Source organism: Podarcis tiliguerta (assembly GCF_965153285.1).
Source record: "Podarcis tiliguerta genome assembly, chromosome: 1".
Lineage (NCBI taxonomy): Eukaryota > Metazoa > Chordata > Lepidosauria > Squamata > Lacertidae > Podarcis > Podarcis tiliguerta.
This window is the reverse complement of record NC_139534.1, coordinates 89,206,345-89,231,981: the sequence shown is the minus strand read 5'-3', so window position 1 is coordinate 89,231,981 and position 25,637 is coordinate 89,206,345. Positions and strand designations below refer to the sequence as shown.

General features: G+C 43.4%; 1 protein-coding gene and 1 long non-coding RNA gene across 4 annotated transcripts in view; both read left to right on the top strand.

Annotated features, from left to right (window-relative positions):
- COX16 (cytochrome c oxidase assembly factor COX16) overlaps window positions 1-23,926 on the top strand; it is a 48,236-nt gene extending 24,310 nt beyond the window's left edge. Inside the window, exons 3-4 of one of the 3 annotated variants that reach the window (XM_083399198.1) lie at window positions 9,008-9,070; window positions 23,662-23,926. In XM_083399198.1, coding sequence (XP_083255324.1) covers window positions 9,008-9,070; window positions 23,662-23,754 — 156 coding nt within the window. In that variant the 3' untranslated portion in view covers window positions 23,755-23,926. Of the gene's footprint in view, window positions 1-9,007; window positions 9,071-21,952; window positions 23,642-23,661 lie in introns of those variants that run through there. The other 2 variants (XM_083399197.1, XM_083399196.1) reach the window with 2 other exon arrangements.
- LOC310657995 lies at window positions 5,765-8,943 on the top strand. The gene is made up of 2 exons (XR_014502073.1): window positions 5,765-7,592; window positions 7,963-8,943. It is a non-coding gene; the product is annotated as an uncharacterized lncRNA (long non-coding RNA).
- Window positions 23,927-25,637: the final 1,711 nt, after the last annotated feature.

Below are 25,637 nucleotides of genomic sequence, written 5' to 3'. Positions count from 1 at the left end.
GGTAGTCTCATAATCTGGTGAACCGGGTTAGCTTCCCCGCTCCTCCACATGCAGCTGCTGGGTGACCTTGGGCTAGTCACACTTCTCTGAAGTCTCTCAGCCCCACTCACCTCACAGAGTGTTTGTTGTGGGGGAGGAAGGGAAAGGAGGTTGTTGGCCGCTTTGAGACTCCTTTGGGTAGTGATAAAGCGGGATATCAAATCCAAACTCTTCTTCTTGCGGTTGTATTCTGTTTGTGGGCTTCTCATAGGTAAGGTCGGAGAAGAAATTTGGTTTGCATTTTAATGTGAACACATCCAGTTCACACATCGCAAAACAATATGTAAACAAAACGCAGCTATCCTTGAATTTAGCAATCCAGTTCTCCAATCAAAAATGTCTGTACTAGGGCAATGTGTGCCGTTAAATGTACAAAAATGCATTATATTAGGGAAGGTGCTTGCAAAAATGTGTATACTGGGTAAAATTGTGCATGAGAAATGCACACTAAAATGCAAATAAATAATAAATAAAGACTTTTTAAGTAAATAAAATATCTCAAACTGGCCAAAATATGTACCCAAATAAATTTAAGATTGGAATAATAAGAACATGAGCAAACCAAAAATTGACAGATAGGCCCATTCATTTTCAAAGATCTAGGTAGTCACTGTGAGAACAGAATGCTGATCTAGATAGGCCTTCAGTCTGATCCAGCAGAGCTCTTCTTATGACGGGGGGAGGCTCAAAAATTGTGTTCTATACAGAGAAGCTGAAATTTTTTTAGATGAGATAAAGTGGCCTCAAAGTTCCAGCTGATATAACTATGTGTTTGTGACAAATTCTCAGAATTGCTTTAATATGTTAGCTTACCACCAAGAGCCCTTCTATATTCACATGAAAGCAGCTGCGCATTTGGGGTATATTTCATATTTCCTTGATACCTCTTTTTGGCCAAGGTCCCTAAAGCGATGATGATGAGTTTGTTACGATCTTCTCATTATCAGGGTTAGAATGTTGGAGTTGTACCCAATGCTATACTCTGAGTAGATCCATTTGAATGAATGGACCTGACTAACTTAGGTCCGTTCATTTAAATGGGTCTACTTTGAGGGACGCGGGTGGCGCTGTGGGTAAAAGCCTCAGCGCCTAGGACTTGCCGATCGAAAGGTCGGCGGTTCGAATCCCCGCGGCGGGGTGCGCTCCCGTTGCTCGGTCCCAGCGCCTGCCAACCTAGCAGTTCGAAAGCACCCCCGGGTGCAAGTAGATAAATAGGGACCGCTTACTGGCGGGAAGGTAAATGGCGTTTCCGTGTGCTGTGCTGGCTTGCCAGATGCAGCTTTGTCACGCTGGCCACGTGACCCGGAAGTGTCTCCGGACAGCGCTGGCCCCCGGCCTCTTAAGTGAGATGGGCGCACAACCCTAGAGTCTGTCAAGACTGGCCCATACGGGCAGGGGTACCTTTACCTTTACTTACTTTGAGTAAAACGTAGTTAGCCACATCAGGGTGTAGTAAATCCATGCTGGTACATGTACTTCAAATGGTTATATGAAGACTGAATGTTGGCAGGTGCAGCTTTTTCTTTTCTTCACCTGCATGAGAAACTGTACCTCTTATGGTTATTATGTACAGTATGTCCTTTTTTCTGTGTGGTCATCATAGCAACTTTTCACCCATGGCAATTGATGACGGGTCAGGCTAATTGTGATTCCTAAAAACTCCTAATCTTTGCCAGCCTCAAATGAAAAAGCCAGAATGCAGTGGTCCAAAAATATACATATAACAATGTTGGCAATTTTATCAATAATGTTTTGAATGCAAATTTACTGAATCATAACTTCTCTAGATGTTTCTAATGACACTTTCCAAGAAACTGGAATATTAGCTCCAAAAACAAAATGGTATTTAAAAAATATATATATCCAAATGCTTCCTGGAAATATAAAAAAGAGTAATAGAAATGCATACATTCTCATTTTACCTACAGAGGATTTGGAAGTGAGCATTTGTAAAGCACTTTGAACATGAAAAGTACCATACTAAGTAAATGCTTAAAATTCTTGTGTTATTTCTTGTTGCTATAGAAGTTCACTAGATGTCAGTATAGAAGTTACTTTGACTGGTATTTAGTGAATCTTGAAGTGAATCCTTCTTTATTGCTGTGCCATTTAAGCCCCAAGGAAAAGCAAATTAGTTTGATTTAAAGACCTGATACCTTCAATGAAATATTGAAGAACATTTCACTAGACATATCACCAAAAGGCTGTGACTAAATTCCACAATTTATTTACATATATGTAGGGTATGTAACCCTATTGGACTTCCAAGTTGCTCCCACATAAGCACCATTTTGAAACTTATTGTGGATGCGTAGTAGTAATAGTAGTAGTAGTGTTTGGTTAGATACTGTACAGTAATTACTTGTATCCTGATAGAATTGGATTGTTGTTTGTTTATTTGAACATACTCAAGGAGGCCTGGGCCTTTGGATTATGTCATTTCAGCCTCCTCAGTTATTTGTTACCAGGTACTCCAGTGCCATTGTAGCGTCAAAAGACAACAAACTGTTGCAGTGTAGAGTAGGGCCAGCTACATGAATAATGGGAAGACTGGAAAATATATAAAAAAATTGTTTTAACTACAGAGGTGGGGGTTTTGGGGTTTGTTTTTTTTAAAAAAGAGTTAGGAGCACATGCTACAGATATAATTGTGATGACCCAGCAGATTTCCTCTTTAAAGACACTGCAGTAGATGAGACTTCAAGATGCATGCTTGACGTTTTAAAGACTTCAAATCCTAGCAGAAAATGTCAGTGAATTTTTCATACAATTACGCCGTTTTTGAAGAACAGAAGAAAAGAAGGGAAGTTTTGAAACACTGCACTATGCAACATTTCCTCTTTCTCGGCCCAGGCCTCGAGGGCATTTCATTTTAAATCCTGCACTTCAGGCTATTTAAGTGGTTTGTAAAAGAACAGGTATAGCATATTAAAGAGGCTTTGCAAAGGCACCTTGAGGAATTGTCTTTTAATATTTTAAACATAGGTGTCTTACTTTTCTTACTCCCCTGCCCTATCTACCTCCATTACGTTCAGGATGAGTCAGCCGGCTCTTCAGCAGCAGAGTTCCAGTTCCAAAAGAGTTCTGCATTTTTCAATAGCAGTCCTGCTTTTTTACACAATAGAGTATATGCCAGCCCCAGAATTTTTAATTGAAAAAGTAGTAAATGGATGCTCCAGATAAATAGGATATTTTATTTCCTCTAAACCTGTGGTTCCCAACGCAGGGCACACACCCACAGGGGGGCAAATTTATTTTTAAGGGGGGCAATTTGAGAATGAGTTATTAACAGTGAATAGCCTTTTAGGCTTCCTCCATGTGAATAGGAGCTCACTTTTTGAATAATAAGAATTATATGTCTCCGGGGTGGGGGTGGGCAATCACGATTTTAGAGATGCTTTGGTGAGGCATGGCCAAAATAAAGGTTGGGAATTACTGCTCTGAACCAAGCGCTTCTTTTACATTCACTGTTAATTTGAGAGGGGCACATCATTTCACTAACTGTGTCCCACAGTGCATGCTCTCTTCTTTTTTTGCACCCCCACGGCTTCCTTTGAACTCTTCCTTCTGTTAACCACCCCTCCTTTTCTATTTCTCCTCTGTAACACTTCTCCTTTCTCATTCTGCACCACTCCAATTTGTTTGCACCCACATCTGTTACTGATTTCCGTTCTCTGCAGAATTTTCTGAATTTCACATTCTTCTCCCCTTTTCTCAGATATCAGACGGAGTTCAACATTGTTCTAAGGCAGGTTTCAGCAACCTTTTTCAGCCACAGGCCAGTCCACCATCCCTCAGACCATGTGGTGGGCCGGACTATATTTTTTTTGTGGGGGGGGAGAATGAATTCCTATTCTCCACAAATAACCCAGAGATGCATTTTAAATAAAAGGACACATTCCACTCATGTAAAAACACACTGATTCCCGGACCGTCCGCTGGCTGGATTGAGAAGGCGATTGGGCCGCATCCAGCCCACGGGCCTTAGGTTTCCTACCCTTGTTCTAAGGCAATCATTCATCAGTGCAAACATGGACGGAACAGTTTTTCCTCTCCTACCTCCATGCACTGTTACGGGGGCACTCCTGACCACCCCGAGCCAATCGGGGGGCACATGGGGAATGAGGGGGGAACCCAGCGCACTAGTGGGTTTCATTGTGCTGGCTCCTGCGATTTCCATGACCACATAGGCCAAAACCAGTGTTACTTCAGTGAGCTTATTTTATTTTATTTTGATACTCATTTAAATTGATATTATTTGGTTGTTTATTTGTTCTTAATTGGACTGCAAGCTGTAGGAGTTGTAGACCTGAAGGGCAGGATAACAAATAATGATACATAAATAAATTCATATACAAATATGAAACATTATAGGGTAAATTGTCACATATGTGTATTAGTTAAATAAATAATTGCTATTTAAATTTAATCATTTAAAATTACACACATATTGGTGGTATTATTCAGATCTCTCTTCCCCTTGTAGAGTGGCAGAGCCCAGATCCCAGGCACATGAAAGACAAGAAGCAAACAGGTGGCTGAGAGTGAGGGGGAAAAGTTGGACAGGAGGAGAAGCCTCTGCTACTTACATCTTTTCAGAGTAAAGCATTGATTTTATTTTTTTACAGTCATTTGAGTATGTGTAGTGGGATGCCTTAGGGGTTGCTTGCTTTTTCTTTTTCCATATATAGCTGAGGTAAGAAAGAAATCCATGAAACGAATGCACAGAAAGGTGCAATAGGTTCACACAGGCTAGACTTCATAGCTTAACACGAGGGAGTTGGATAAGTTCTGTAGCTGAGCGTGACCAGAGAAAGGTGATGCACTGTGGAATTTGTTAACATTTAGGACACATTCCAAGGCTTGCCCTTCTTTTTCCCTTGGAGGACTTGGGTAGTGGAAAAACAATTCATCCTGTACTTCACAAACAATTTTAACTCCTTTACTTGCTTCCTGAACAGATAATAGAAGTGATGTTCTGAACATTATATCATGAATATTTGGGATAGCTACTGACAGCTAGTAAAATTCTATTGAATGAGAGTGTGAAAATGATATGGAGTGTCTTTTGGAAGATTAAACTTGTATTTAAGACCTCACTGTGCAGGCAGTTTAAAGACCACATTTAGCCATTGCTATTTATCACTGAAAATGGGGGAATGCAGAAACCCACGAGGGAGTGGGTTGTATTGTATTCTGAACACAAAATTCAGAGCACGTTTTGATGCTTTATGAATGAATGTGAAAATGGGTGTGCTATATAAAACAGTGGTGGGGAACCACCAGCCCATGGGCCTAACAGCAGCCTTAATTTGGCCCACAGGGTCATTTCCCCCAAGCCACACCCACTTGCCCTACACCTGACACCATATACATTGTAAGGTATGGAGCAAGTAAATATGCAATTCCTTCCAAAAGTAGGGTTTGCAGTTTGAAATCCACCCCCTGGGCAAAGTAAAGTCTTCATCTGATGGCAGAGGCTTTGTCAGGAGTTGGGGAAGGTGAGGATCCAGCCTGCGATCTGGAAAAGATTCCCCACGCCTGCTCTAAGGCAAAACGAAAAAATTGGTAAATCCTTGAGGAGGTTATGAAAGACATAAGGAAAAACACCTACTAGAATCAACGGCAGGACAGACTCGAGACATAGTCATACTAGTGAAAGTCTTCACTGGTGTGCAACTATTCTCCTATTTGGATATGGCAACATATCAAAAGGAAGGGGAGATGGCAGGGCCACTTTTGCCTGCTGGGCAATTTCTATTGCTTTGGGGGAAGATAACCAAAAGGAAGCTAAAAGCTTTGCAAAATGAGATGATTGTTTCCTGGTGGTTGCAAATAATGGTAGGTATTGGGCATGCTCTGTCTCCGATATTGCATTGATCAAGAGTGGATATGTGAATTGATAATCTTTACCTTTAGACTCAATAAATTGATCGGCTAATTTATAGTCTCCTGAATCCATTCTCTTCAACCATGTCAATGCCGCCTACATAGACGCAATTATCTGAGAGGTTCCCCAGATTCAAGCCTTGAGTTAAAAAGCACACAGTAAAAGCAACCTCAGCTGGAACCTAGGATTCACCGTGTATGCTTCCTTTCATGATTGATGCCGGGACAAGGAAAGAAATTAACTTCTTTTCCCCTCTCAGGATGAAAGCTGAATTCATTTTATACTTGGTGGGTTATGACAGGAAAGGGATCTCCGTTTGTAAACAGTACCGTTTATAAATAATTATTTCTGGGGTGAAAACAACTGTTCTAAATGTACTGGAACTGTCTAGCAGTGTAAATTAGTTTTGTAGCCCATAAAATCCTGCAGTACAAACATTTGTTCAGTTATTGCCAACCTCTGGGTAGAATGTGGCCAGTTTTACCTGACAACAGTCCAAGGTCCACTAAAACGTCTTGGGCTGAGGGATCTGGTTAGGAACTTAGGCACACAGTTGACCTCCAAAGTCATGTTTCCTTCTACTTTTTTGTAATATGTTATGGGGTCAAAATCAGCGAGGCGAGGCCTTAGACAAAGCAGATTTTCTTTTACTGTGAATCTCAGTCCTTTGGCCCAGAAATTGTATCTATAAATACATAGTGGGTATGAAATGTTTCTGCAACACAGAAATGAATTCACTGCAGTGGTTGATAGAAATAGTGTCCTAAGCAGGCGTGGGGGTGGGGATCCTTAAACATCAAAGGATCTTTTCTCTTATTTCTGATTGCTGAATGAAACTGACATTGCCAGTCTGCTTTGGAGACCTGCACTCTGTGCTAGTCTTACTCCCCCTTCCTTCTTTATTCTTTCTGAAAACAGAGAGTTGCATTTATGCAGTTCAGATCTTGCTTTGAAACTAGATTATTCTTGGAGCAAAATGAGCCATTGTGGAGATTTAACTATCATAAGGTATATATAGCAGTAGTATATGCAAATTTCCTTATTTAAAATGTTCTGTGCTCACGAGCTTTGTCTTTCATCCTTTTTTTTTTAAAAAAAAGTTTAACTGCTCCCATAGGTACCCCACTGTAATAACAAAATTTTATTTGTGCCCCCCTAGGCCTATCCAAAATCTGGTCTTTTAAATAATAAATAAATAAATAAATAAATAAATCACCTCGTTCCTTGCTGTGAGTCTGTCATCCTTCACCTACTGAGTCACATGTGGGTAGGGCAGTGGTTCCTAAATATAACTACCTATCATAGTTGTATTCTAGCTCTAAGGTGACAATTTGGAAGGGGAATTAAGCACAGATGTCCTCTCTCTCCTTTATTGAGACCAAGATGGAATTGTCAGGATCACAGATGTGTTTGAAAATAGCACATCTCTGCCCCACAACATACTGTTGACTATTGCTAGAGGCTCAGGGGGAGACTGGCTCCAGACAGTGAACTTGAAGAGTACTCACGGGTCCCTAAAGTTCTTTTCAAAACTAATGGCAATAAAGCACTGACCAGAGAAAGAGCATCTGTGCTGTACGATATGCTACTAGATGTCCCAAATGTTTGGGATACCCTAGTTTAAGGCAATGTCTGAGAGTTTTGAACTTGCTAAGCCTGGGAGGTGGTGCTGGAGGAGACTCTTGAGAGTCCCATGGACTGCAAGAAGATCAAACCTATCCATCCTTAAGGAAATCAGCCCTGGGTGCTCATGGAAGGACGGATCCTGAAGCTGAGGCTCCAATACTTTGGCCACCTCATGAGAAGAGAAGACTCCCTGGAAAAGACCCTGATGTTGGGAAAGATGGAGGGCACAAGGAGAAGGGGACGACAGAGGACGAGATGATTGGACAGTGTTCTCGAAGCTATAAACATGAGTCTGACCAAACTGCGGGAGGCAGTGGAAGACAGGAGTGCCTGGCGTGCTCTGGTCCATGGGGTCACGAAGAGTCGGACACAACTAAATGACTAAACAACAAGAACAAGCCTGAGAGGTATTCTGGTGGTGGTGGGCTTTTCTTGGAGCTAACTGTTGGACAATCTAACTTAATTCTTCAGAATGGCTAGGAAATACCTGAAAAGATAGCATGTCCCCCATTCTTCGCTAAGGACAATGTAATTTGGTAAACTGTAATTTGAGTCGGAGACTATGATCAATAGAGAGACTTAGGTTTTAAGATTCTGTAAGCTAAGTGCATCAGGGGATAGGGCTGCCTCTCTGTGAAGATCCAATTTAGCTGTCCATTGGAGGGTCAAGCTGTGACTTCACCTGTGTTCAACCTGTATATAAATAAAATATTACAAAATAGCATAAGCCTCTAGTGACGTCCTTCCAAGGGAAACCAAATCTGAATGAGCACTGTGCTGCTAAAAGGAACTATTCAGCCCTAGGAGACGTTGGAGATAAATCCGAATGGTCGGTTCATTGTTTGAATTTCATTAGCGCTGTGTTTGAATGTGAGAGCCGGGCTTTTCTTCCAAGTCTCTAGAATGCCAGTCTGCAGTTTCCAAGGTGGATTCCCAAAGGGAGGGTTCTTGCATTCATATTCCTGGTGTGATCCATTCTGAGACACCGAGTTCAAGCAAGCCTCTTGCAATCTTAAATTGTTTAGTTTGTGATCAAAACTGAACTAAAGGAGTTCATTTTCATTTTTAGAAGAGAGAGGTAATTGTGTACATGTCCCAGTTTCCTACTTTATGAATGAAAATGTATGAGAGACATCTTCAATGATCTGTTTTTCATATGCAGATCATCTTTTCCCTTCTACAGTTCTTTAGACTTAAGGTGTAGTACCATCAAGGTGAAAGGCTGTGGATTTTAAGTGGAGCATTCTTTGCAGAAGTCTCTCTGCTTCAGAGATATTGCCAGAATCTACTGTGACAAAGAGCCAATTGGAAATGCAGTTCTTGATTCTTCTCCTATGCAGAGGAACAGCACACTGCAACAGACTGGAGGGGATATTTCCTGTTTTGAATGTTTTTTTGAAACTTAAATGTACAGTGTTTGATTGATATTTTCTGGTCTTTTTGACTTGGCAGATTGATCCAGCTCTGGCAGAAAGAATCAAGAAGAATAAAGTGACTCTGGAATCGGAATATGAGGTATGGTTCACTGCATGTTCTAGCACTGAAGGCTTTTCTTTGCTACCCTTCACTAGTGATAATAATGGTGTTTCTTCCCCTAGCTAAAATTAAAACAGCCCTGGCTTTGATTCATGGGCATCCAGTAAAAGCAGCCTTTGCTTTTGGATAGAAGCAATATTTGAGAGTTCAAAGCCTTTTATAGCACTCCTCTTCTTTGATGTCCGCCTGCCAAATACAACACTGCAAATACATTTTAACTGTTCCTGTGGTTAGTCTATAAAAGATTTGCAGGTCTGACTGGAATGTGCAGGAGTCTCCATTTATATTGCTAATATTATAATGGGATCCATGTGGCTAATTGCAAAACCATATGATTGCTTTAGTGACACTGGCTGTTAAATAATTGTTCTCTCAAACCACTTGTAACATTTCAGGTTTTCTGGCTCTCTTTTGCAGCATATATATATATATATATATATATATATATATATATACTCTTGCAAAGAAATGTTTTTCATTTCCTTGGGAAATGTTTGGTGGTGGCAGTTGTGGTGGGGAGACTGTGGAATTAAACATTAATTTCATCTCCGTCAGGAGAGGCTTCCATAATTTTTCCCGTACTTGACCATAGCTCAATCTCACCCCCCTCTCCCAAATCCCTAATATGTTACAGGTCCCAAAGAGCACCAAAGAGGGTTGGGACCAATGTAGATTCAGCCCTCTTCTGGTCTTTGTGTATGGTCTCTTGTGCATATTAATACCAGTGGCTGGGGAACATGAGTAAGAGAGTGAAACTGTGCTTATGTGTTGTGGGTTTCCCTTAAGCATCTGGGTGGCCACTGTGAGGAAAAGGATGCTGGACTCGGTGGGCCTTTGGGCTGATCCATCAGGGCTCTTCCTACGTTCTTAGGCATTTCCTGTAAATAACCCTTTCACTTCGATCTTTACTATTCACCTTGGTGTAAAAACAAAAGCCCAACAATAATCCTTGGAGGCATGCTTAAAAATGCATTTCATTCTGCATCATTTGGGTGACAGAAAGCATCATTCTTTGCAAGTGGAATGAAATTGTTTGCCTCAAACTCATAACTTAAAAATCCATTAACACACAATTCTGTTGCCTTTCGAGAGCCCTTTGTCTTCTATATTCCCTTGCTGGTTATTGTAACTCTGCTCTGATTTATTTATGTAAAGAAACCATCATATAATGCAAAGAAGAGGCTCTCTCCTTTACACTTGACACACAACTCATCTCAGAATTGTGTGCCGATTTGGATATGCAGTACATTCTCCCCACCAGGTTTTAGTAGCTGCTTGAAGACCAGTATTTAGATTGCCAGAATGGTATTGAGTCTCATGGGAAATTCAGAAGTAATGACACAAAAGTGGCACAGAGAAACATGAAATTTTAAAACATTAAATCTGTTCAGATGATGCTTGCAAGAATTGCACTAGATGAGGAAGTGGCTGAAAAATCCTTCTGCTTTGCCTGAAAACCCACTGAGGCCAAATCCAAACAACTCTCGTAGTGGAAGGGAATTTAAATTGTCTCGGTTTTGAAAGTACCTTATAATCAATGGGGTTTAGCTAAATACATGTACACAGAGCTGTAAACTCACAAGGTGTTGGGCTTCTTTAATTATGCGGCTGTGTAGAGGGAATTCAATCTAGCCAGCAGCTGGTAGTGGAGGGTTTTCTATTAAAAATTTTGTTTTGATCCAGCACTACAAATAGTGCTTTTCCAAAAGAGAATCACAGAACACAGGGCTGAAGAAGCTTCAGTTGGTTGTTGGATGTTTGGGAAGCAGTGCACAAGGTCCCTGTTGACCAAGCACCCTCCTTTCCTGCCCCACACCTGACATAATGTATGAGGGCAGGTGGCCATGTCTCGCCCAAAGCAGCCTCGTGGGTCACATGGGGAGACCTATTGGGTCAAAACTGACTCACAGGCAAGAGGCTCCCCACCCGTGAATTGAGTTCTTTTTTGAAATACAAAGAGGAACACAGTTTTTAAAATATGTATAAGGAGTGGGTAGATTTCAGATTTGCATAATCTGATACCCCTCTCCACCCCTGCTCTGAACTCTTATACCTGTCAACTGGAACCTGGTGCCAAAGACATACACTTAGAATTAAAGAATTCTGAGCCCAGGAATTTTTTAGAAGAACAGAAACATAATAAAGCTTACAGACCTTCTACACAAAACTCCAATTCTGGTTACTGCCGCCCCAATAACTTTTTTTCATTTTAGCAGTTGGAAGTGGGGATAGACATTTGCTATTGGGAGTCGGAAATCCTTGCCAGTTTTCCAGAAGTTGCTGTGAGTTCTGCCAGTAGATCCTGATCCACCTTGGGCCCACCCCTGTTTCTGAATTTACAGAAGGTTTCAACTTAGTACTTGTACCATATATTTCAAGAAGGCGCTTACGCCTCTGAATAATTACAAAGCTGTATTGTATAAGCTCTTGGGCTCCATGATCATTGCAGATGGTGACAGCAGTCACGAAATTAAAAGACACCTGCTTCTTGGGAGAAAAGTAATGACAAACCTAGACAGCATCTTAAAAAGCAGAGACATCACCTTGCCAACAAAGGTCTGTATAGTTAAAGCTATGGATTTCCCAGTAGTGATGTATGGAAGTGAGAGCTGGACCATTAAGAAGGCTGATCGTCGAAGAATTGATGCTTTTGAATTATGGTGCTGGAGGAGACTCTTGAGAGTCCTATGGACTGCAAGAAGATCAAACCTATCCATTCTTAAGGAAATCTGCCCTGAGTGCTCACTGGAAGGACAGATCGTGAAGCTGAGGCTCCAATACTTTGGCCACCTCATGAGAAGAGAAGATGCCCTGGAAAAGACCCTGATGTTGGAAAAGACTGAGGGCACAAGGAGAAGGGGACAACAGAGGACGAGATGGTTGGACAGTGTTCTCGAAGCTACGAACATGAGTTTGACCAAACTGCGGGAGGCAGTGGAAGACAGGAGTGCCTGGTGTGTGCTAGTCCATGGGGTCACGAAGAGTCGGACACGACTAAACGACTAAACAATTGTATAAGATGCATGAAGTTCTGCTTTGGATATGGTGTTCAAGATCTCAAGGGAGAGCTACAATTGGTGCATATATTTATATAGCAAATGACTGCAAATTTATATAGCAAATGACTGTTCTGGGAGTAAGCTCCTTCCCCCAGTTTCTCCCACATCCACCTACAGAGTTTAAAGCATTCTGCTCACACACTTATATGTTCTTATGCAGTCAGCTAGGCCTGGCTGTCTCATTTGCCTAATAAATCATTGCTCTTTCTATAAGTGCCACCAGAACTAATGGGAATGTAGCTCTGCTTCTGGGATGCACCTTGTAAAGAAGATTGTAAAAATGCAAAGCATAGCATTTCATGCTTGGACACCGTGGTCTACATTATTTGAAGTGGCGGGGCACGGGTGAAAATCCAAAAATAAACCAACACGGGTACAAGTGGCAAATGAATCCCTAACAGATAATTTGCTTTAAATAGTCAACAGAACTGTAGGCTTAAAAACACACACCCTGAAATAACTTCCTCAGAGCTACAAAGTAGCATATTTATGTTAATTTTTTTATCTTGCTTTTTCTCTGAGGAACTCAAGAGCAGCCATTTAGGCTAAGGTTATCAGATTTTTTTCAATGAATCCGGGGACACTTATCAACTCAGTTGGTTTTGTATGGGGACTGATTTGTAAATCTGGGGACTGGCCCCAGGAAACAGGGACGTCTGGTAACCTTAATTTAGGCCTTATACTCATAAAGGTGTCAAATTTGTGCCTGTGCGATGCCATTTCAGACTTAGGGTGGGGCCCATGCTGAATTCCTTCTGCAGAAAAAGTAGAATGTCAGCAAGAAGGGCTGTAGCCTAGACTCTCAATTCTTGCTTTCTACATGGAGTTACAGTGGAGCATTCAGTCATTTGAACCTCCACCTGATGACTGAAGTGATAGGCCTTAGCCTCACAGCAATCATAAAATCATAGAATCATAGTTGGAAGGGACCCAAGGGTCATCTAGTCCAACCCTCTGCAATGCAGGAATCTCAGCTAAAGCATCCATGACAGATGGCCATCCAACCTCTGCCTAAAAAGGAAGGAGAGTACAACCTCCTGACGGAGACTGCTCCACTGTCGGAACGGCTATTACCATCATAAGGTTTTTCCATATGTTTAGTCGGAATCTCCTTTCTTGTAACTTAAAGCCATTGGTTCGAGTCCTACTCTGCAGAGCAGCAGGAAATAAGCTTTCTCCCTCTCCCCTGTGACAGCTCTTTAGATATCTCCTCTCAGTCTCCTCTTTCCCAGGCTAAACATACCCAACTCCTTCAACCGTTCCTCATAAGGTTTGGTTCCCAGACCCTTGATGAGTCAGGTGGGGACAGAAAGAGACATCGCAAGAGCTCCAAAGCAGCAGCCCTTCTGTTGCCACCGCTTTCTCTCTTACCCCATAATAACTAGCCTTACAAAATACATTGCAGGATGTCACTTTGAGTTCCCCTGCCCCTTCACGTGGAATTGGAGCAAGAGAATACACAGCAGAGTGAGAGGTCACCACATGTTTTGCAGTAACGGACATGGACAGAGAGGGAAAAGTAGTTGTGGGGCTGCTGCTCTCATCACAAAAGGCATGAGGCTGCTGCTGTCTGATTCTGGTCTGAGGCGATATGGAACCCTCTGAAACAATGGGGCCAATGGTGGTAGAGACTGCAGGGGAAGGGGAAAATCGGCAAAGGCAGCTTCCCCATCCCTGTCGGTGGGCTCTCTCCACTGGGTCAAAAGCCTTCAATGGATGTGTGAAGCCTTTCCATCCATGAAAGTCAAAGTCTTCTGGGTACAGGCAAGTGACGTGCCCAAGGCAACCCAGTTGTGGTGGGTACCATATTGGCCCAACTATAAGCCGCACCAGCAAATAAGCTGCACCTTTAAAATTTAAGGCTTATTTGCAGGTGTGGCCTGCCTCCTAGCACTACTGCCCTGAACTAGGGATGGGGATGGGTTTCCAGCGCTCAGTGCCCCGCTCCCCAAGATGGTGTCGGCACTTGGCTCCGAGTATAAGCCACATTTTAACTTTTCACAGTCGGAACATGGGGGGGAAAGGGCAGCTTATATTCAGGCCAATGCAGCGTTTTGTTTCCCACCAACAAGCCCAACACTCTGACTCCTGTACCACACTGCGTATGTGTTTTAAATATGTCTTGCTTATAACTGGAATAATGCATAGAGGAATTGAAAGAAAGAATCTGTTTCCCATCTTTTTCAAATTCTTTTTGTCCACACTTCCTCTTGTCATTTTCATCTTTCTCATTACACCCTGGAGGTAAAAATCTTAATATCTTTACATGTATTGTACTCCGTTTTTCTGCTTTTTCAGCTTTTATATTGATTTCCCCATAAGAAAACTAATAATTGGATAGCTTCAGCAATCCTAGGGAAGATATAGTATAGTAAAATGAAGTCAGACACCATGCACGTGTTGGGTGGGTGGGTGCACAAACGCACACACTTTTTCAGTGGGGTAGGTGACAATTTTACCTCCAAGCTTATTAGCCTCCAGGTCTGGGGTCTGCCTTGCTTCTGCCTCTTCTCATTCATTCTTTCTGAACCTGTAAATGTGCGAATTAACAGTTTTCCAGAAAGAAACAATAACAGACTGTCCCTTCTGAAGGGATGTGACAAGAGAAAGAGCCAAGATAACCCAAGTTTCACTAATGCTGTACCAAGACTCTAAACTAATGGCTCCACTAGGCTCCTTCCTGCTTGGGCATGGTTGGCAGCAGGGGAAATTGTCCCTGTTTAAATGGAGCCAATGTGATGTAAAATAAATAACTTAATCCCCGTGACAACACAGTACCTGACTTTGTCTGATGTCTATTCATTTGCAAAGTGCAAAATAGCCCAGGGTCTAGCTGAGCAGAGGTTGTTTTCTCCTCCTTCCACCTAACAATCCTTTGCTTGTCTTGAACATTTAAGCTAACCCTCTTTGGGATGGAGCTTGAGGGAACCAGCTGGATCTCAAGTATGCTTGGCGCTTGAGCCTTGCCTCTGCTAGATACTCACCTGACCTGGAAGCTTGCACAGGCCTTTCCCAAAAGTGACAGTTCTGTCGCATATACTGTCAAGTCGTTGCATATCTCTGTCTATTCCAATTCATGGTGCTTGCAGGAGGTTATGTTGTGTTTCCGTCGTGCAGAGACTGCTTCCTTACACTCATCTGCATGGAGAAAAGCCAGCTGGGAAGTAGCAAATACGGACCCTGCAATATCATGGAAAATTGGGAGAGGGAGCAAAGGAACACCCACATTTTTCTTCCAAGCACAAGCATTGGTGGATCACAGGGGAAGTAGCCGACCTTGCCTGAGTCTCTCATCTTATCTCTGACTGTTACGGCATGCATGTTTCTCAAAAGTATTGATGCATTCAGTCTTCTCCACCTTACATTAATTAATTAATTAAGGATTAAGTCATCCCCCTTGAACTACCTCCTTCCTATATGCACCTTAATCAAATTTGTTGAAGACACCCTAATTCTTGTACTGAAAGTGTGTACTTGTCCCCCTCTACTCCAGTTCCCCATTGACATGTAGTGTAACTCAAGACCACACAGCATGTGATCAGGGAAAAACTCAGTTTAGGTGACTTCATTCATTCTCCCCGTTCCCCCCGAAGACACGTGCACTTCTGAGGGGTGAAAAGGGTGTTCAGGGCCCACACACAATTAGGTGTTTTTGTCAAGCAACTGGTACACACCGAATGGGTTATCTTCATGCTAGAAGGGAGGAGCTGATCTTGCTCAGCCATTAAGTGATGGCATCACACTTGGGGAATGGGAACTGAGGTAAGGAGAGAGAGGCTGTTCATACCTCATCATACTAGAGTAACTGAGCTGAAGGAACTGAAGATTTCAAGCTATATATGGAATAGCCATAGGCTGCACATGCTATACCTTCAAAGCACATTTGAAGCTCATTTTCCCCTCCCAAGAACTCTAGTTTACCCCTTCACAGAGTTACAGTTCCCAGCAACCCTTTAACAAACTACAGTGCCCATAATTCTTTGAGGGAGGGAATGTGCTTTGAATATGCTCTAAAGGTATAGTGTGTAAGCAGGCTAAGTTGTCTACATAGACATTCTGTAAACTCTAGACTTCAGGCTGGATCTACACATGAAAATAAAAGAGGTGGTAAAGCCTTGGTGAAATAGGCCACATCATTTGAGGTTGCTTGCAGTGGATATTCCTGACAGAAAAGAGAAATACAATCCTCACAGCAGATTCTAGCCCCTACCTTATATCTCCACAAATTCTCATTTCTTCTGGCTTTCTTTTCTTTTATGTGGGGAAGCATTCTAAAAATGATATTCCACCGCATGAAGCCTTCTGTCCAGACTTCATCACCTCTTTCTGCTGAATGAGTAAAGGTAAAGATAAAGGGACCCCTGACCGTTAGGTCCAGTCGCGGACAACTCTGGGGTTGCATGATCATCTCGCTTTACTGGCCGAGGGAGCTGGCTTCCGGGTCATGTGGCCAGCATGACTAAGCAACTTGTGGCGAACCAGAGTAGCTCACAGAAATGCAGTTTACCTTCCCGCATTTATCTACTTTGCACTTTGACGTGCTTTCGAACTGCTAGGTTGGCAGGAGCAGGGACCGAACAACGGGAGCTCACCACGTCGCGGGGATTCAAACCGCCGACCTGATCAGCAAGTCCTAGGCTCTGTGGTTTAACCCACAGTGCCACCCGCGTCCCGTTGAATGAGTAGACTGAGGGAATTGCTACACTAGTGTTTTAATGTTCAAGAGCCATGGTTTGTACATTCGCTTTGCGTGAGGTATCCATATGACACACGGCCATACTTTCTCCCCACCCCCACCCCTGGTTCTGTCAACTTTTCCCATATCATAATTTTTTTGACCTTTTAAAAAAGAAGAGCAGTGCATTCTTCTCAAGTGGAGACAGCCTTAGTGCCACCCTTCTGACTTCTGAAAGAGGTGTGTGTTTTGGGTGTGCACTGACCTTTAGGGAAGACAAATCTATCGCCACTTTGCACACGTCTTTCCCTATCCTTTGCCCTGTTGCTCAGAGCAACTTGCTTGGCTTGATTGATTGCTGTTCAAGAGGCGGGGGAGAAAAGGAGAACCTGTCTCCTGTCTTTGGCTGCAATTTTATTTTTGTCACTTTTCCTGTCTTCTGATTAAGTGGCAGCTTCTCCTTGCAGCTCTCTGGGCCCCCCACCTTCTGAACACCCAAGGGAGGCAAGCAGCTCTGTCCCCAGGCAAGTGCCCTCTTTTTCCTGTCGGATCCCCTCACTGCTGCTCCCAAACCAGCAAAGTCTCAACACATCCATAACCAGTGCCTTCTCTCCCAATGTCTTCTTTATTTTTAAACTTGTGCCGTTTCTTCTTAATGAAATTAAGGTACTGCAGGAGATAATGAATTCCAACCACAGCATGGTGAATGGGTGAGAGCCTGAACCATGGGGAGAAGGCAGGGTCACGAGCCACTTTCTCTCCCCCCCCCCAACTAAATTGTGAATGGTGTATTCACAGTTTGCTAATATATTATAGCATACAAAGGGTATATGACAAAAATTTGGCTACAGACAAAAATTGAAAGGCATAAATTCCACAGCAACCCCTACCCTCCAATACATACAGACTAAATCCACTTACATCTCACCTTTAATAGAGCACTTAAAAAAAAAAGTAAACACCAACCCAAAACATGAATTATTTGACCTCAGTTCTAAATTTGGATTCTGCAATGTAGCTTTAAAAAAGGGGTTCAAACACACTCAAGTTCCTGAGCATAACTAGGATGTAAACTCCCAATATTTGTGTAATGAAACGAAAATCACTTTTTAAAAAATCTGTACATGGTACCCCATTAGCTCCAGCAGAATGCTAGTGTAAACCTGTGTGTGTAAGGTACGCCATGCAGAGGTCTTCATAAGCCAAGCACTTTGAATACATATGCATTTGAACTACAGCACACCAGTTTCTGCTCCAAACCCCACAACCTTCTCAAGTGAGCTGGAAGGCCCGATCCCAAGAAGCCTCCTGCACCCTTTCTCGGCCCATCAGCCACTTCTCCCCCTCCAGGAGCTAAGGAGCAAAGGAAGATTAGAAGGATGGTGATCCTGGCTGACTAGGAGCAGTGGCATGAGGCATGGAAAGTGCTAACTCAACACTGTTGATAAAGCAAATAAGAAGCTACCCACTCTTCTGGCAGAGTTCAAAATCTCTCTTGCATAACTACTCAACTGTTTTGCCTCCTGGGTGTGCAAGAGGGTTTATTCACACTTTTCCTTCACTCTTTCCAGGCACCATCCGCGCTTTAAAATTCTGTGTCCGAATGCCCCTTTTTTGTCTCTGCAGCTTTCCCTGTGAAAACCCTCACTGCAAAGCTAAATCGGAGCAAACAGCAGTCAGTAGAAAACGCAAATCGATGTTTGCTCTGAGTGAGTGCTAAAGAGCAGGTTTTTGCAGGGAAAGCACCGGAGCATAAAAACCCCAACACTCAGACATGGAGCTTTAAAGTGGGAACCTATTCCTGGGAAGAGCAGGGCAAAAGGGAAGGGTCAATAAGCCCTGTATGAGCACGAGAGAATGAACTTTAGCAGTCTGTTGGTGAAGAAAAGGGCAAGGGTAAAATATTTTTCACCGTTAGTGTGATATACTCGGCTCCCTTTGTCATGGAGGTACCGTATTTTTCGTCCCATAGGACGCACCGGGCCATAGGACACACCTAGTTTTTTTTGGGGGGGGGGGGAATAAAGGAAAAAACTCTCCAAGCTTCAGCGAAAGCCTGCATTCGCCCCATAGGACGCACACAGATTTCCCCTTCATTTTTGGAGGGGAAAAAGTGCATTCTATAGGGCGAAAAATATGGTACTTTAAACTTTGTGATTTGTATTTTTATTCTGTATTACAATAATGAACTCTTAACAACTTCCAACAAACTTTGGAGTACTGATGCTCTTGTCCCGTTACCTATTTTCCACTTTGAGTTCACACTTCCATTGCAACACATTAAAGCATTACAAATGTGCAGCCACACCTCTCTTTATGTGCTGAAGGTGGGATCAATGCTGGGGTACCTTTGCCAATATACATTAGGCAAGGCATCCAAGTATCTGCAGATTTGTCCTTCACTTTAGGTCCTCTGCTAGCTCTGCAATGTTGTGTAAGCTTCTCAGGCAAGGCAAGCTGCCAGATTTTGGCAGTCCATCCCTTTACCAAAAAGCTTGCTGTCTTCCAGTGACATGCTCTTTCTGTCTGAGTAACTACCAACATGAACACAGTCATTTCTTTATGCACTAGTTCCCCTTTTTGTGTTTCCAAAACTAACAACAGAGTCATTGCCAGATCCAGAAGGAATGAACCACACTTCAAGGTGCCGTTGATCCAAGTACATTGGTGCCTCATAAGTGGCCTGACATAATCTCTCTCTCTCTCTCTCTTTCTATGTGTGTGTGTGTGTGTGTGTGTCTGTGTGTGTTTGTGTTTTGGTTGAAATAAGTACCGTATTTTTCGCACCATAGGACGCACCGGACAATAGGACGCATCTTGTTTTAGAGGGGGGAGAACAAGAAAAAAAAATTCTCCCCCTCTCTGCCCAGCGCCCCTTCAGCGAAGCGGCAGAAGGCTCTGCGCAGAGAGAGGGAGAATTTCCCCCCTCTTGTTTTCCCGTTCTAAAACAAGGTGCCGTTTAAGGTGCCGTTTAAGGCTTCAGGTTCCTTTCGACCTGCTCTTTGGGGCTGGCTGGGGGAAGCCCACCACCAGCCCCAAAGAGCAGGTCAAGAAGCAGCGGAAAGGCGCAGCGGAGAGGCTCCTGCCATAGTCGCATGTCACTTCTCCAGCTGGGAGAGGGTGGCGGGGCTATGGCTTCTTTAGCCCCGCACACTCCAGCCCCGGGAGAGGGTCGCGGGGGGCTGCTTTAGCCCCGCGCACGCTCTCCCGGCTGGAGAGGTGACGGGCAGCTATAGAGGCTACTGCCATAGCCCCGCGTCACCTCTCCAGCCGGAAGAGGGTCGCCGGGTGCTTCTTTAGCCCCATGCGCGCTCTCCCGGCTGGAGAGGTGACGTGCGGCTAAAGAGGCTCCTGCCATAGCTGCGTGTCACCTCTCCAGCCGGTAGAGGGTCGCGGGGCTATGGCGTCTTCGCTCCATAGGACGCACACACATTTCCCCTTCATTTTTGAAGGGGAAAAAGTGCGTCCTATAGAGCGAAAAATATGGTATCTCCTCTCCCATTGCAAATTAGAATTGGCAAAGAGTGCATAACATTGCTCAGGAATTCTAAGATACCAGTTTTGGAATCAGTGGTTAAAATCTGCAGAGTTTTGAAAGATTTGGGTCACCATCTTGATACAAAATGGCATCCAATTAGACAAAACTGACAAAAACCACTGCTCCTTCATTTCAAACACCATCGTGCAAATTTTGATTATGATTTGATTAAAATTTGCAGTTTTGAAAAGCTCAGTCTGCCATCTTATTTCTTTATTAGTTATTTTTTTATCCTGCCTTTCTTCCCAAAATAGCCCAAACATCAAATATTAAACCAATAATTCAAAATAGTGTCCAATTATATGCAACTATAGAGAAATCCTACTCTTTGATCTTTGGAACCATTTGGTTACAATATCTTAAGAGGTTTCCAAATGCATAGAGAACAGGCAAAGAGACAAACCGCTTTCCAAAATATATAATAGATGAACTTTTTATTCTTATCATGGAATGTTTTACCAGAGGGCTCTTGAATTGTCAGCTGTTCACTTTTGCGGCCCTGTCTTACTTCTTGATGAAGTTTCTTAATAAGGTTCTGTTTAGGATCTTCTGTGGAATGCCAGAAGCCATTTGATGTTCAATGCTACCTTTCCCAGTAGAACAGTATTTAACACAGTGGCCAAATAATGGACTAGAGCAGACTATGCTCCTGTAAAGCTTCTGCACAATCCATGCACAGTTGACATACAGAAGAAATTGCACCAGTTGTATGTCTGCATCACTAGTAGGAGCCCTGACCTGTAAGGAATCTGCCTCCCCATAGGAGGTTGTTGGTTGGAGAGAAACAATTCACATTCACAAGATATTAAACTTTCAGTCACTGGCCCAGCAACAAAAGGCAAAAAATAGCAACTCTTTAGTCTCTTTCTCTCTCAAAAAAAACCAAACCAGCAAGATGAAAATCTGAGTTGGTAATAGAGCAACAGAACCTTTTGGCTCAGGGAGTATAAAATTCCTTAACCAGACAGAAGGTGGTTTGAGGTTCTCACTTAAAAGGAATCATGGGGGCCCTTCTTAAGCAGAATAAATTGGCTATAAAAGACATCTTATTGATTGAAGGGGGAGGTGGAGTATGTTGGCCCCTGTTCATATTTCCTTTGGATTTTATTTGCTGCATTTAAAACCCACAGTTGTGTTCATCTAGGCTCTTTTTTATGTGGCTCTTGAAATATCCGATGGCTTATGTTATGTACTGAGTTGAATAGGATCCAAAAGGCAGCAGTCTGATTGGTCCTAGAACAATAGGATTCAGAATGCAGCAGTCTGATTGGTCCACAGGAGCCACCCAATCCAGCTCCAGGTGGAAGTGAATCTGCAACCTGATTGGCCTACAGGTGAATCCCGGAATTAGCCAATCATGTGTGGCCCATTGTTTAAATAATGTATATAAAGCAGACATTCTGGGGGAACTTCCATTCCTCCTCACCACTATGAGCTGAATAAAGAGCATGAAATCCACTCTCGACTCCCAGTATTTTTCAGCTTACAACGGTGAATGCAAAATGAAGAGCCATGTCTTGCTCTGTTAGTCTCATAGTTTTAAACACTCCAAACCATGCATATTTTTTTAATTTTTCACCTTACTTCAGTACCTGAGAATGCTCGTCAGTAGTTTGGGTCCCACTACTTTGGAGATCACAGATGAGGAACCTGAGGTCTGGGAGATCAAGGCTGCCCTCCCAGTCTACCTGGCCCTTGGGGACTCTCCACAGGTCACACCCCTCTTCCGAGCCACACACCCTCGCCAGGCTTGCTTCGCACCTTCCTTGTGTGCTTTGGCCAGGCTAGAATGTCTCTTTGGAATCTGATCCTTCATCTTGCTGGCCTGGATGGAGGGTAGAGGGTGTCTCTGTGTGTGTAGAAACTAGCTCACTGTACAGAGATAATGTTTACATTCATTTGTTCCCACCCACCACTGTGCTGTGGGTGCCAGTAGGTTGCCTTAAAGGGAATGAGGTCTCCCCCCCCCATCTACATCTTTCTGCACCCCACACCATTATTACTATTGCTGTAATTACTGTGCAAGTTGTACAATAGCTTGCTTATTTCTTGGCCAAAAAAATATTTCCATATAAGATATGGTAAATTAAAGAATTTGATTGATCCACCCCAGAGGAACGAATACTCTTTTCACTGCTCCTGCCAGCCGGTCAGGGAATTACTGCCTACTTGGAGTAGCTGGAGCCATTTTATACTAGGGTTGCCATATTTCAAAAAGTCTGGGAATTTACAGACGTATGGCAACCCTATTTTATACAAGCATCTCTTTTTCTGCTTTGGCCTGCCTTCTTTCTTTATCGACTCCTGGTTTACAAACATAAACAAGCCTGCTGGACCAGGTCAAAGGCCAATCTAGTCTCATAGTAGCCAAACAGATGCCTATCAGAAGCCCCCTAACTTGAGCTCAACAGGGCTTGGAACATCTTTCGGTAGGTATCACTATTTTGCCTTTTCTCCATAATAAAACGAAGCTGGATAAAATACGTTTTCTAATCCATTTTGACTACATCTGAACATCTGATTTTAGTGGGCAAGAATAAAGTAGTTAGGGCAACCTCACATAGTTAGGTTGTGGGTAGAAAATTTAGAAAACAACATTGATGGCTATGCCAGCCTTGTGATAAGGCAGTGACTAAAATTACAGTAAGCCTTGCATTCTTAGCACTACAGCTGACAAAAAATACCCAGCAGCCCCCTTATTTTACTCTCCAGCAGGGATGGGAGTCTTTAGGTTTGAGTTGGGAAGCGGTGGTGGTGGTTTCAAAGCCACAGTAAAAAAAATAATAGTCATTTGACGGCTGGGCCTCATTGACTTCCCCTTGGGTGCATTCACATGCTGTGCTCTTGCTCCTCCAAACACACCAGTTTTGTAGGTAGCTGAACAGGTAGCTTAGCTGTTGAGAGCCACTTCAGAGGGGAAATGGCTTCCAGGAACAAGAGGAGCAGTACTGCTTCTTATTTCCCACACAAATTCCACCTGCTTCAGAAGTTGAGAATGGGTGAAGTCAAAAGCAAGATACAGCAAAATGTAAGAGATGCTCCAGGGGTGCTGCAAAGAGTCAGGTACTTATCTTGCTTCTCCAGTCTGAGTGTCCCTGTTTTTCTTTAGCTCACGCTGAATTGTGGCTTCATTTGTGTTGATCTTGGGATGCTTCCTTAATGGTTTCCTCTACAAATCTTAGTCGTTATGTGTTCCATAGGAGACACTTTAATTTATAAAGAGAACCTGAGGATGTTTAGCATGTTTTCCTTCTTGCTTATTAGTTTATTTTCTTCTTGTTGTTGTTTATGCCTACAGAAATTGAAAGATGCCAACTTTGACGACTGGAAGAACATCAGAGGGCCCCGTCCATGGGAAGATTCCAAGTCTTTACAAGAGCAGAAGCGGTAGCGCCAGCAAAGCCTTGGCTGGAGGCCAGCCTCACTGCCTTCGCTTGGTGTGACCTTGAACTGTTTCTTTCCGGCAGACGGGTGAAGCAGTAGCTAACCCTAGCATGAAAAGAACCGTTTTGATCTGACAGAATGTCTTAGCAGAAGCCTTGTAAATAAACATTGTGAAGTACTGTGTTTCCCAGTGATCAGCAATATTCTACCCAGGGGCTGCCAACCTTTTTGGACCCATGGGTATCTTTGCAAACCAAAGAAACTGTCGGCACCATATGCGCACCGCAACGTGTTCTATTAGGTACAGAGGAATGCTTCTTTTAAGCATAGGAGGGATCCGATAGGTACCAGGGAATGCCTCTGCAAGCTCATGTTTGTCTGCAAGCACCACATTGATGATTCCTCTACTACACACATTTCTAGAATGGGCTGACCATTTCCCACTAAGAACATCAAGAGTTTATTTTTGCTTCTTCAGCGGATTTAAGGACAGAATCCTCACACCAAAAGGTGGGTTGCTATTTAGCTACTCAGTCCAGGTTCTCGCCTTATTAATAGGTCCAGCCAGGTCTGGCTCTAGATCTTACAGTGATCCAAGCAAGGAGTCCCTTCAGGGCCAACCTTCAGATTTTATTTTTGATTGCATTTCCAAAACACTTCACAACTTCAATACATGACTTGCATACACAATTTATCCCCGTCATATAAGGCATTACAATTTTGAGCATGGATCTGGTCGCAGTGACTAACATGGTTTTTATAATTTATTGTAATTTCCCCCAAGAATAATGATAAAGAACACAAACATAACACTGGTCACAGAGGGCAGGATTACCAGCTATATAATGAAGTTTCACTGTTTGGGCAATTTGTTCAGCTCTTGAGTGGATAATTGAGAGGATAGCCCATGACACATGTCTCCCAGGGGTAGCACCCAGTCAGTAGCCTGGGATGCCTGCCCCTAAATCCAGTCCTGGGCCATCTAAATGGTGATTTCTTGCAGCCAGCACCATATTACCCCACAGAGGTGCAATGGGCTTCTTCACGATACAGCTTTGGCAAATGTTGAAGATTCCCCGCTTTGTGTGGCCTTTGACACCTGAGATGCATGTTTTCCAGACCCACCATGTTCCTGCAACTGTAATCTATTGTAACAGTTTTTAAGTTTAAATTGCCGCAACATGCACTTGGACCTGCTGGTGAGGGTGGGCAATAAATTTATGTCAGGGAACTGCCATCGGCAGCACAAGAGGTGCCAAGGCTCTCTGAAGTAGAGAGAGACGTAACACCTGAAGAGGGAACCAGTAGGGGGCGAACAGGAATGTCAAGGGAAGGGGAGGCGGAGGAATGGCTCAGAGATGCTTCCAGCGAAAACAGTGGGGATGTCTCAGGTCCTCCTATAGGGACACCCGTTCCTCGCCGGAAACTGTCACGCAGAGAGTCCAGAAGACGTGTTTCCGTTAAGGAGCTTTTATGTTGGAAACGTTTCCGAAAGCAACCACTTTCGGATTCTGCTAGCGACTGACGCAGCCATGCTGGAGGGGCTCCGTCACAGGCAGAGGTTTGAGAAACTGTTCAAACTCTGAGGGATTTGCAGTTTACACACAAGCAGCTCTTCATCCCATCACAGCAATCCGAAAGTCACCGACAGTTAGCTTGTGCCAGGGAGAGGCATCATGAGCGAACCAGCCGGAACTGGAGGGGCAGCTGGAGGAGGTCCAAGCCTGGAAGAAAGGTACAGGACGTTGGAGATCCAGCTTGCCTTGCAGACGGCGAGGCTGGAAGAGAGGAGGGCTCAGGATGCAGAAAGGGGGAAGGAGAAAGCCACCCCACTCAACAGAAAGATGCCAGGATTGGTGCAGAAATTTGGGGGGGACCCCAGAAACTATC